The 12,964-nt window shown below is 35.9% G+C and overlaps 1 protein-coding gene and 1 long non-coding RNA gene across 3 annotated transcripts; one reads left to right on the plus strand and one right to left on the minus strand.

Moving 5' to 3' along the window:
• Positions 1-198: 198 nt before the first annotated feature.
• On the plus strand, positions 199-10,664 carry LOC110832771 (poly(A)-specific ribonuclease PARN). 2 transcript variants are annotated; one of them, XM_022070059.2, is made up of 13 exons: positions 199-378; positions 457-670; positions 1,269-1,414; positions 1,759-1,921; positions 2,972-3,263; positions 4,606-4,846; positions 5,738-5,848; positions 5,994-6,063; positions 7,020-7,075; positions 7,163-7,249; positions 7,896-8,247; positions 8,324-8,418; positions 9,003-10,664. In XM_022070059.2, exons 1-13 carry the CDS (start codon positions 360-362, stop codon positions 9,134-9,136), a joined length of 1,980 nt encoding a protein of 659 aa, XP_021925751.1. In that variant the 5' UTR covers positions 199-359; the 3' UTR covers positions 9,137-10,664. The 2 variants fall into 2 exon arrangements, with proteins under 2 accessions (XP_021925751.1, XP_021925750.1); XM_022070058.2 differs by having other exon boundaries at positions 200-378; positions 8,997-10,664.
• On the minus strand, positions 7,685-12,099 carry LOC110832774 (uncharacterized). The gene is made up of 2 exons (XR_002544043.2): positions 11,681-12,099; positions 7,685-8,147 (listed from the first exon to the last, which is right to left on the minus strand). It is a non-coding gene; the product is annotated as an uncharacterized LOC110832774 (long non-coding RNA).
• Positions 12,100-12,964: the final 865 nt, after the last annotated feature.

Genomic DNA, 12,964 nt, shown 5'->3' on the forward strand with positions numbered 1-12,964 from the left:
TTCACATTTTCATTCTACCAATTATTTCACCTATAGTTTCCAGAATAACAGATTCTGACCTTTGAATTTGGTAAGTTATCATTTCACTTCTTTTAGAGTAGATTAGATCTGAAAGAAGATCTGCAGTTTATTTTTATTGTTTGTTGAGGTTGGACCATTCATAGTACTTCACCCTGCGTGGTAGTTAACGTTGTTATCGACTGAGGACGTGGCAGTGGTTGCGACCCAGGATTAATGCAGATAGCTCCCGATAGATCGTTTCGTAGTTCACTACTGCTGAAGATTACTGGTTTTGGAAGGCACTATAGTGTGTGCTGCTGTACGTATGTCTGATTCCTTTGGAAGGAAGGTTCTGGACAATGGAAGTGACAAGAGGAAGTAAGTTGACTCTGATAATTCAAAACTGAACTCGACATTTCTTGATCAACTTATACATTGCACATAACTTGATTATAGATTTCCGTGAGGTGTTGTTAAAGTTGGAGAGAATATTACCGGCAGCAGAGTTCCTTGCCATAGATGGGGAATTTACCGGTTTGCACACAGGCCAGGATGTAAATGCGTTTGACACACCATCACAGTATTATTCTAAACTTCGTTCTGGTTCGATGGACTTCCTGCTGGTTCAGTTTGGTCTTTGTGCGTTCAGTTACGATAAGGAAAATGACAAGTAAGTTGGTTTAAACTTGTATAACTTCTCAATGCGGTGACCATGTGTTTGAAACCGTCAGTACGCGCTATCAGAAGTCGCCTACACTGTTGTATTTATTCTTAGTTGGAGGTAAACCACGAACTGGTGACGTATTTCTTCGAAGGGCCTTCCTTTGAGAGGAAGGGAGGTATAAGAGGAAGGATGCAGTACCCATACATTTGGTGTTTTTTTATCTCTTTCCTGAAAACATTTAACAAAACCCTCACTTCTGTTATCATACATTGTAGACAGTTGTTAAGTAAAGAGAAACACACTTGAATTCATAATGTTGTGGTATACTTGAGACTCATAACTTAAGAAACAGTGCCTTGTCAAACCCTCATCAGTTGGCCTGTTCTTGTTTGTTCTACCATAAAAATCTGTTCTGCTGTGCATACAATAATGTCGCATGATTTTGTCCTTCACTGAAAATTAACTACTGCTTAAGATGAATTTTTAAAATTAAAACCCTCATCATTGACTGTTGTGTTATAGCATTACTTATACCGTAGCATCTGTCTTCTGCTATCTTCATGTAGCAATCTTCAGAGTAAACACAGCACTTCTTCTCTTTCAGGTACACACATCAAGCATACAATTTCTACATATTTCCAAAGTCACCACAGATCCGATCAGCTCCTGATCCACGATTTCTTTGCCAGAGTTCTAGTATTGAGTTTCTTGCTTCTGAAGGATTTGATTTTAACAAAGTATTCAAAGAGGGTTAGTATTTTTATGTGGTACCATGGGATCATCATAATACATTGTGCCCAATATAAATGTCTGTGATCAGAATTTAATGTAAAAACTATTATTGTAGGTTCTGTATTACTACATTTGTTAAAAGTCTGTTATGACAGGAACTGATAAAAGTTTAAAAGCTTACTACTTAAAACTTTTTTTTTGTAGCATATTGGGTTTTGAAGTTTTTAATGGTATGAAAGACATGAGACAAACAGAGTTATTACATGTTCATGTTATTAGTCTGGTCTGCAATGGTTGCAGCTCTAGAATACTTCATTGCATTAAATGAATAATAACTTTATTGAAAAAATATTTCATACTAGGAATATCATACTTGACGCAGCCAGAGGAACAGAAACTGCGTGAACATCTGGAAGAGAAACATAAATCTTGTAACAATACAATCAGTTCCTCCCCTGGTAATGAAGATTCTTTTCAACCCATTCCTATTCCTGATGAATATGTATCTACAATTGAAGACAGTTGGTAAGTTGGAATTAGTTGTTCTGTGTGAGCAATTTTATTTTCCAAATCTTACAAGTTTATGGTTTTAAAATTTTGTTTGTAATATGATTGATTTTGCTATAGCTGGTGGGTATAATATTTAGATACATTCTTAATAACCAGAATTGCGTCTTACGTAATGAAAAGTGCATTTCTCATGTACTGTGTTATCATTAGCTCTTCCCCCCCCCCCCCCCCCCCCCCCCCCGACAAATATATTACATCCACAAATTTTGTCCTCTTTTTGTTGTGTCCAGACAGCTGGTCATCCAGTCTATTTTATGTTCATGGCTGTTTCTTCTGAGACAGTTTGTTCAGTAGTATTTTTGTTCATATAATTTTTGTTGTTGCTATTTTTATGTTTACTGTCAGTCACACTAGTTGCAGGTGCAACTGAACCTCTTTTGCCACAGTGAGACTGCAGTGCTGTAACCACTGAGTTTATAACAGAAAAAGCATATAGGAAGGCTGGTCTGCATAAGTATATTTATTGTTGTGAACACGGCTATGCTGCATTAGTACTAAATGAAAAAATGTTATTGGCCAGTAAAGTAATATGATATAATAACATTTTTGATGGCAGTAGAATTCAGTTCTTGTCTTCATATTATTTAAGTCTTCGGAGTATAATTTGATTTTATAGCTGATTGCCCATAGATACGCACTAATGTTGTTATAATACTAATCACTTCTGTTTGTCTTTGGTTAGTTGCATAATGTTTGTTTATGGAATATCTCACTTCTGTGTGACAATCTGCAAACTGAATTATCAGAACTTTATTCTTTTTGATATTTCTGTATATATTCCAAAAATTTCCACATGGATGTATAAGTTACAATCATTTTTCCTGTGGTCTGCTTTCTCAGCTGGATGACCACTTACATAATTTATGTGTAGCAAGATCTTCAGCATCAGGTTGTATGTTTTATAGTAGATTATCAAAGACATGTTGTATTTTATTATTATGAATTATAAATTTTCTTTTGTATATGGTGTAAGTCAACACATCAGACATTTTCCTTTGTCTCCAGCGCTCATATCAAGACTTTCCTGGCCAGTTCAGAGCCAGAGGAGCTGGTATTGGGTTGCTGCAATGCATTTGTTCGGAAGCTTATCTTCCAAACAGTGGGTCAGCGGTTTGATAGCAGTGTAGTGCAACTGGAGTCACGTCTAACAGACAAGAGGAATCGTGTTATGGTCGTGACGCGGGCTGGAAGTGTAGAAGAGAGGAAGAAGAAACAGCAAGAGAAGAAGGATAAGGAGTTGCAGGATCTCGAGGATGCTGTCGGCTTCACTTCAGTTTTGAGAAAGATCTCAGAGTCGGTTGGTTTCATTAATAATTTATTTATATTGATTAACATTCTTACCATATTTCACAAAAATATGACTTCAAACTACCACAGAATCATTCCCTCTGAAATGAAAGTAAAGCCGGCTACACGTACAGGTATACCTGTACGTGTGTAGTCGGCTTTAAGGCTTGCCACCTCACATCTACTGAATTTGGTACAGGTGGTTTTAATGTAAAAATGTGTGGGCTGCTTTAGAACTCTGTGTGGTGTCCTTTCTGAGTAGGTTAGAAGAGGAGGAAGATAACAGTTACATGTTTATTTACATCATACATGAAGAATGTGACTTTTAATATATTTAATGTGCCATCTTCTCACACTTCCCTTTATTACTGGGTTCACTGCTGGTGCCCACCCTGAGCTAAATGAATCCATTCCACATCATCCCACCCACATTATTGGGTGAGATTAATTTTAATATTGTCCTGTTTATGCCCAGATCTCCAAATTAACACTTCCCTCCAGGTATTCTGATCAAAAGTTTTGTGTACATTTCTCATTTTTGATATGTGTGCTACATTCTGATCCCATCTCACCCTTCTTGATCTGTTAATCATAATAATATTTGATGAAATGTACAAATGATGAAGCTCTTCACAATGTCAAGTGCATATGGCATATGCCAGTTTTAAGCTTGTTTAATCTACGAGGCGCGTCCTCAAAGTAAGTTTCCCACTCGTCCCACAGCTAGCAAACCTTATATTGCGTGAAGCGACTGTGCGTACGTGATAGAGCAATGACGTAGCATGGCGCATGCACTAACGGTACTTCCCGCGTTCTCACAGTAGCATCGTTGCAGCTGTTGAAGATGGAGGTTCTTATTCCAGCTCCCGCCGACTGTGAAGTGCGGTCAGTGATAACGCTAGGCCGCACACGGCTCGACGGACAGCAAGTCTCCTGCAGGAGTTCAGCTGGGAGGTGTTTAATCATTCACCCTACAGCCCGGACCTCGCTCCCAGTGATTTCCATCTTTTCCTACACCTCAAGAAATTCCTGTCCGGTCAGCGTCAGCGTTTTGAGAATGACAGAGAGGCGGAGATGGTTGTCACACAGTGGTTCCAATCCCAGGCGGCAGACTTCTACGACACAGGTATTCAAAAGTTGGTCCCACGGTATGACCAATGTCTCAATTCCGGTGGCGAATATGTTGAAAAATAGCTGGACACTTGCTGTATCTGTTGCAATAAATATTTCCATGAAATTGTGTTTTGTTTCTGTAAACGACCCCAGGGAAACTTACTTTGAGGATGCGCCTCGTATTATACTACTGATTGAGCTCAGCTGTTAAATGTATAAGGTCATTGTGTCTGTTGCAGGGGAAGTTAGTGGTTGGACATAACATGCTGCTTGATGTATGTCATGTTATCAATCAATGCTACTTTCCATTACCTGAAGACTATTCAGAGTTCAAAGAAATGGTCAGATGTGTGTTCCCTAATTTGCTGGATACAAAGTATATGTCTGACTTACCTCTGTTCAAGGATAAAATTAGTTCAAATGCATTGGGCCATTTGTTTAAGACCTTGTCTGAAGAACCTTTCAAGATGTGCATAGCAAGTAAGTTTTAATAATTCTTTCATTTATTATTTTAATGATCTTGAATATCTTGTTTAGTCTGTGTTTCAAAGAAGACAAAACTTGAGCCACTGCCCCAAATCCTGCTCAGAGTGTGTGTGCTGTGCACAATATGGTATGCCATTTAGCATACAATGGAAGTGTCTCATTATGGTGGCAGTAATCGCCTGAAGACAGTACAGTGGATTCCAGAAACTTTGTGTCAAATAAATTAGATAATTTACAGTGTTGGACATAGTTCTGAATGGAGAAGAAGGCCTCCAGATATGGGGAATGGTTGCAAATTTATCGGATAAGCAGTTGTGTACAGTCAACAAGGGGTAATCCTCCAGCTTGAGGGTTAGATAGGGGGTTAACAGCTCTTCTTTAAAAAAAACTGGTATGATACAAAATGTTACATTTTGTGCCTCATTTGTCTGCTTTTGTAAATACAGTAATGAAAGTGGTTACATAAAAGGTGGGGAATTTCTTTACTAGCTGAGTAGCTGTTACCTCCTGAAGGACAGTGCTCCATGGAGTTTGTTAATTAGTGGTTACTATTTTATCAAACAGTAAATAGTTATGCAGTTGGTTGTGACTATTTTTAACCAGACTTTCAATATTGTTTGAATCAGTCACTTGTGAGGGCACTTCATAGAAGACAGTTATGAAAAATTAGCAAATTATTTTAATTTTGTTTATACATATGAACTGATGGTACATTATCATTATGAAAATTGATGTTTGTAATATGATAATATAGATGTTTTACTGCATGATTATTTTAATGTTATTTGGTTCCAAAACAATTTAATAATTAAGATGATAATGGGAAAATGTAATGTATAGTATTATGTTATGTGTATAATGTACATTGTTTTGTCATGTTTGCAGAATCAGAGGAAGATGGACATGGATATAGCTCCTTGGATGATAAATATCATGAAGCTGCATATGATGCATACATTACAGGACTTTGTTTTATTACAATGGCCAACCACTTAGGTAACATTGTTAAAACAATTCATTCCATCATTATGGTGTTTATAAATATTACTTTATTTTGAATGTGATATGAAGGGAGGATTTTTTATTTTATTTTTCTCTACCACATCTAATTGTTTCTGAGTGTAGTTATTGTGTTTTGCAGGTTCCCTGCAGAAGCCTGAAGTTAATCCAGTACTTCCTTCATCACCATTAATTAATCCCTATATGAACAAGTAAGCAATTAAATGTGCTTCAATTTTACCTAAGGAAGAAACTTTTATAAAAATAGTGTACCAGTGTGGCAATATCTGTATCAGATGTTCATGTCCAAGATCAGTATAATAAGGTACAAAGCATTTGCCAATGTAAGACTGAATGATTGGAGATAGGAGATGGTGTTTGTGATCTTTTTTTACCCTTCTTCCCTCTCCCCTATCACGATATTTACCCAAAGATGGCATTTTCAGAACTAAGTCTGTATGAGCCTATCACATAACGGTTGTTTTTCCAGTGTTGAAACTCAAAAGTTTATGTGAAGAAATGCAAGTTCTTATTACATGAAAGTTGCCTGTTATATGTTGAACCAAATGACATTTTTTTTTTTTCATGCATGTTTGTATAAAACCATATGAATATATAATAGGGAAGTTGTTTGTCTGCATGTTGTGATGATTTAATTTTGGTATTTAGTCATTCATTGTGACACACTTACTTACGTGAAGTTCAAATGAAACTTAGCAGTTTTCTGAAACACAGATTTTTATATCAAAAATTGGTGTATGGCATAAAACATAACGGTTACTATTATCTAGAACTTTTACTTTAAACTGTTTTGTATATTATTTTTGTAATGAAAATCGGAGGAACAATTTCTGTCTGCAGAATATGTGTAGCTTTATGACAGTGGATTTGTATCTTCAGTAAATGATCATTGAGGCCAGTTAATACAGAACTGTAAAAAGTAACGCTTTTGTAGAATATATTTATCACATATTGGAGTGGTGCACATCATTGAAGTAATTATTTTATTAGTTGGGTAAAGTACACTGTAATTTTCTGAAATTATCTCACACACGTACGCACGCACACATGTATGTATCTCACCCTGACATTTCAGGATGAAAACTCCAGGTTATAAATATGTACAAATATGTTTCTTATTCTTTCACATGTTTTCCTTGGGTCTTAGGTTGTTTCTCCTAAGAGTGCAAGACTCGCCTTACATCAATCTTATTGGTGAAGATCGTAAGTATCTAGTCACATTGATGCATTATGCTTTGCAACTGAAAGTTATCATTAATATTTAATACATGTGCTTTGTTCACTTTTCAGCTGTAGTGCGTCGTGATCATGTTTTCTTTGTCAGCTTTCCAAAAGAGTGGAAAACATATGACCTCACACAACTTTTCAGTCCCTTCGGTAAGTTAAATTGATTTAATTGAAGATATGGGATTAAAATTCGGGAAAGAAGTTAGTGAATAAGTACTGATTATAATCAAGTACAAGGTTTTGATTATCATCATAATGAAATTGTGGTCAGTAATAACATATTTAAGTTCAAATACTTGGTACCATGAAAATAAATTTGTATAAGAAAACTTGAAAGGATACACACAAAAAAATTTATGAAGTGTTTGCAGTTTCTGCTGGTTATATATACAGTAAACCCTCATCCAACATGAGGGTCAAGTTCCTTGAGAATGGTGCGTAAGATAAGTTAAAGTTTGACATATTTTGTGCCTTATGGGTTAAATGGGGATATGTAAATGTGGCTGCATAAAGTCTCCTGGTAGATATGTATATTTTTACATACAAATGATTGGCTGTACATATATATGAAATAAAAACACAATAAAACCATTACATTTATGTATTATGATAAAAAAATATTAAATGTTACATTTTATTGGAAATTACATGCCTGTGAATAATGATGTGATGCTTTTGAAAGATGAGGGAACTAACTAAGACAATATACACATCTTTATAACAGTCTTGAGGCTCTGTTCTACAGACTGAAATTTGTTTTTGGTTAATGCAGATGGACTTAAATTTGTATTTGCAGGTTCTGTGTTTGTTGCATGGCTCAGTGACACATCTGCATATGTAGCTCTTCACCATCGCAACCAAGCATCTCTTGTCCGGAAGACCCTGACGCAGAGTGATACGTATACAGTGATGACATATGCAGCACATCAGCAAATCCAGGATGGAATAACTAATTGCAAATGTGCCCACAGTGGTGGCAAATCCTTGTGTTCATCCTGCGTGAGGAAGAGGGTTGTTGCCAAACAATCAGTTCCATCCTCTCCTACAGCTAGTGTTAGAAAAAGAAGACTGATAGAAGTTCTTCAAGAAGATTCTCCAGAAGTACAGACATCTGCTCCAAAGCGGAAAAGAAGTCTAAGCTTTGGAGAGTAAGTAGTGATTAATTTTATAATTTATAGGTGAGTGAAAATTGTTTCCTAAACCTGCCTTTCTTAATGCTTGCAGCAAGACCACTTACTCAAACCGAATTATTGATCCAATACCAGAGGAGCAAGAAATGGATATTGTAGGACACACTAAGCAAGCAGCCAGTAGTCAAGGTATGATGGGACAGTTTTGAAGCCTGTATAGTCCATTATGATAATTTGCATGATGTGACATTCCTTGTGTGAAGGTATTCAGAATACTTGAATGCTGTGAACTTTGTTAATATATTTCTCATTTGTGTGGACCACATTTAAAGTATGTTTTAATTTTAATGATTTTCTAGTTGGTGTATTTTTATTTTGTGCTCTAAAACTGTTAGCTAAAGATTTCATTGCATGAAGTCTTTGTTGATTTCAGGCCAGTTTTGAACTTTTTCCGTGAACTTTATTAAATAATATTGGTGTGAGATGACATAATGGTCATGTAGAATGTATTTAATCATTCAGAATTTTATTAAGTATCTGACCACAGATTTTAATTTTGCATAACATGTTAATGAGTTGTTAGGATTAAGATGTCAAGATTTTCTTCAATGTTGCATGCTTTCACAGCTTTTCACAACATTCTACTTGTTTTCTCATCATCCACAAAACCTTCATATTTCATTTGACACAGTATAATTTCTGTAAGAGTGTCATTAAATAGCGTGTGCAATCATTATCATTTTAAGTGTAATTAAAATTTTCTCTAGTAACAGGTGACAGGGTGAGTGACAAAAATACAAAAGCAAAATCCACTGGTGGTATTAATTCAACTAGCTCCAGTCCTAGTGATGACTCCAAGACACAGCCAAAACACAAACAGTTTGAAGAAAGTGACATGTGGGACTGAATGTCTGTATTTTAGACTTGTGTGCCACTTTCGGGAACAAGAAGATACTGGATAAGATGCAAGGCACTACAACCCAGAAGACAGCCACTTTGAGACTCAGGGCCTTGAAAACCTCAAATGCTGCTAAGATACTGAATGTTCTGATATTCCTAACTGGGCAATTACAAAGACGTTTGCAAGCGTAAGGCTACTTCTGCTTGATTAGAAACAGGTGATCTAGTAATATTTGCAGATGACATCAGAATATTTCTACTCTGCAGATTTTGCCTTGGATAACCATACTTCCCCTCTATTTTCAAACAGATACCCATTGATGGTTTCTTCAACAAATATTAAATTACTTTGTATTTTAGTAAGGGAGTAACACATTAAGTATGTCACTTTGAAGCATGAATATTTAAACACACATGAGTTCAAACTTCTGAGGTAATAATATCAGAAATACCATTATACTTATGGTATGAAATGTTTTAAAGTTATTCTGAATTGCATGACAAGTTGGTACTTTGGTTAAAAGTTAGGAATGAACAAATCTCTTAAAAAATTTTAATTACTAACATTGAATTTAACTTTGTAGTAGAAAAATTCTTAAAATATCAGATAAGATCAAATTATTTTCCAGTAAGTACTATTCAAAATACCCAGCTTTCACAAAAGCAACAGTTTCAGTTTTGGAATATTTCATGCCTTTGGCTGCCATAATTCTTCTAAATAACCATTTTGCATGTACTATTAATTAAGAATTGTATCAGGATATGTTGGTGTAGAGCATGAAATGTGTGTTTGCAGGTAGACAGCAAAACACAGGTGTGTTTACATCATAATGAAATTCCCCTTTTTATAATTACATTGTATGTATGTCTGTGATACTGCATCAAGGTATTAGAAGTAAAGCTAAAAAGAATTGCTTTCATGAAAGCAATAATATGTATGATGTTTCCATATCATATTTTTAACATTTTGCACTCCTTACCAATGAATACTTGATGTTTAGGGCTTCATTTTGATTAATCGCATGCTAAAATTTAGTTTCATAAGAGGAGAGAGATATTTGTATTACCCAAGTGTCCATTAAGCATTTTGTAAGGAACTGTTAACAACTGAATGTAAATACCAACTGTCATCCATAAAGACTCATCTGATTTATTTATGTGAAGACCCAACACCATCCCATTTTTAATCCAATTTTTAGCAACATTTACCTGTCTCCCTTTTCTTTAATGACTTGCTATATTTACTCAGTTCCCTCCATTGCATATTTTCCCTTATAAGTCTGATAATGTGCTTTTTGGTTTTATTTTATTCATAAATAGTTTTACATTTTCTACAGCTTTTAACACCTGCATTGAGAACAGGAATGTACATGTATAGGACGGACCCTTTTCATTTATATATACACATTTTTAGTTGCAAGAACTTGTAGTAGGATGCAGCAGAGGATTATGCTGAGATAGTAATGACTATTCTAATAAATCAGAATATCTCTGTATTCTGGAAAATGACAATAAAACCAGTACTTCTGTCTTCATTTTTCTATATTTGCCTTCCAGTTCTTCATAATAAGTTATTTGACTTGGAAAAGTGTCTATTAATGAAGTAAAGAACATCAAAATACATTCAGGAATCTTGTTCTATATCTAATTAATTGCACAGATTCATTTATACATACCTGCATACTTACCAATTGTAAAACTCGGCAAAATGATTAGAAGTATATTGAACATCTTGCTGTACCTCATATGGATAAGAAGTCAGTAAGGGTACTCCCGAAATCGACGGATCAGCAGATTAAAGAATCAGCTGCTTCTATGCCCGACTTATGTTTGAACAGTTTCACAAATTTACTTATGTATTGTATATAACTAGCAGAGGACATGCTGTGTACCAGCAGGCCAGAAGTATAACATGAAACGAGAGGGTTCGCTTGCTGCAGCTTGTATGAGGGTCTGGCGCACATAATTTCAATAATTTCCTAAGCGATAACAGAACTTCATATGTAATGTCGATAAGGAGTGTCATACGACTCCTAGCGATTCCACTAATATTCAACGTTTCACCATTCGTCCTGTCTATAACATTTATGTCAAATGCTATTTTAACAATAAGCAGATACTTATTAGAACACTTATAGTTTATTAACTTTCTTTCCTGGATGGTTTAGAAGAACTGTAAAGAATGGGGAAACGGAAAGCTACCTTTTGTTGTCGACGATCGTCATATTCAGATTTAACATACCTTCTTCTTCCTGACTGAACTCGTAGCTGGCAGTCGGACGGGTGATAAAAAATAGAGTTTTTGGTGTGTTTAGATAATGCGGTATAAGTATTTCTGGATTTCGGAACAAAAATATGTTGCCCTAATATTCCGTGGTCTAATGAGCATATCATTGCTAATGGCGTGTGGCCTTAAACAAGGAGTTCTGGTATATTCATACAACCTACTTCACGATTGTGTAGACTTCCAGTCCTGCAGATGTGTTATAATAACGTGTTTATTTATTCTGATATTAGTTTGCAACCCAATAAAAATGAACTTTTAACTTACGGGTTGGTTAGGTCGTCAAATCGAATCCTACTCGACTGAGATCGCGTTATTTGTTACAACTGTAAATATTTTACAGAGCGATGTTCTGTTGCTTTTTTCTCTCTCATAAGTTGGTAGTTATTTTTCTTTGGGGAAGAAGAAATTATTTAAGTTGAATTCCTGGCTGTGCTAGTTTCTGGTCTATCCATTCTATTCAAACCAAAGTTGGTCTGTTTTCTGCCTACAAGATGGTTGCATATCCGCTGAACTTAGGGAAGTGTGTGTTCTGGACAAACATTTTGAAGAGGCGAGAAAGAACGTGTTTGGAAGTTAAGTTTATTCCATTTATACTCTCTTCCTGTAAACGTTTCTCGTTCTGCAGATAAACCGTTGTGTCTTGCTTGTTTTTAGGCAACTTTAATTTCTTAAAACTACTTCCAGTTCTTCATACGTCTTAAAGGCGTGATACTTGATCCTTTCAAGAACGGTAGGAACTACAGGATGTCACAGAAATATGTATACCCACATTCAATGAATTAAATACATTTTAATAAACTAAACAATTACATAAATCAGCAGTGGCTTTTAATGAGTTAGCGAATCCGGCGTATTTGTTCAAAATGACTACCGCCCATATCTTCTGTAAAACAACACATGGAGATTGATAACAAGGTTAATATTCCGTATTGTAATATACCATTTACACATGTTCAAACAAATCAATGCTCTGTTTGGGTAAAATGTTCCTCATTTTAGTCGTCTGTTCATCGTAGGATGCTCCAGAGGACCCAGTACCTAGGCAGCATTTATGACCTCCCCGTCCCCTCAGAAATAATTCGACTTCGAATAAAGATGAAGCTAAAACATGCTTTATATTCTTGTAATGAAGCCGTATGGGGACACGGAAATAAAAATTCATTCATTCTAGACCTGTGCAGTATTGGCGGTGAGTGGCAGCTTTACGCTGTGACCACCACTTCAACTTGGTAGAAATGTCCGCGTGTGCCAGTTTTATGCGATCCTGCGTAGGTCCCCAAAATTGTGTATTCACGTGATGGCGAAGAGGATCAGGAACGTCCCCGCCCTTTTCGGGAATACAACCCGGCTCATTTTGCCTATAGCCAGTCAGTTTACTGACTGAGCTATCTTAGCATTAACTGGTCCCACTGACTAGGTAGGTGAACTTTCCTTTTTCGCTTGACGGACGCATCGAATTTTCGAAACTGCATAATTATTTCTTATCAAAACATGAACCAGGTTCGAAGAAAACACTACCGTGACAGTACGCTACGAAACCATTGCCAA

The sequence above is a fragment of the Zootermopsis nevadensis genome, unplaced genomic scaffold (assembly GCF_977971745.1).
Source record: "Zootermopsis nevadensis isolate Lab colony 2312 unplaced genomic scaffold, Znev_1.0 Znev_ptg000028l, whole genome shotgun sequence".
NCBI classification, from domain to species: Eukaryota; Metazoa; Arthropoda; class Insecta; order Blattodea; family Termopsidae; genus Zootermopsis; species Zootermopsis nevadensis.

Bases quoted from the DNA above. Each gene is read 5' to 3' on its own strand.
- LOC110832771 (XM_022070058.2), top strand. The intron at 6,064-7,019 runs GTAAGCAATTAA...CTTGGGTCTTAG, and splicing joins ATTAATCCCTATATGAACAA to GTTGTTTCTCCTAAGAGTGC. The intron at 8,248-8,323 runs GTAAGTAGTGAT...TAATGCTTGCAG, and splicing joins AGAAGTCTAAGCTTTGGAGA to CAAGACCACTTACTCAAACC.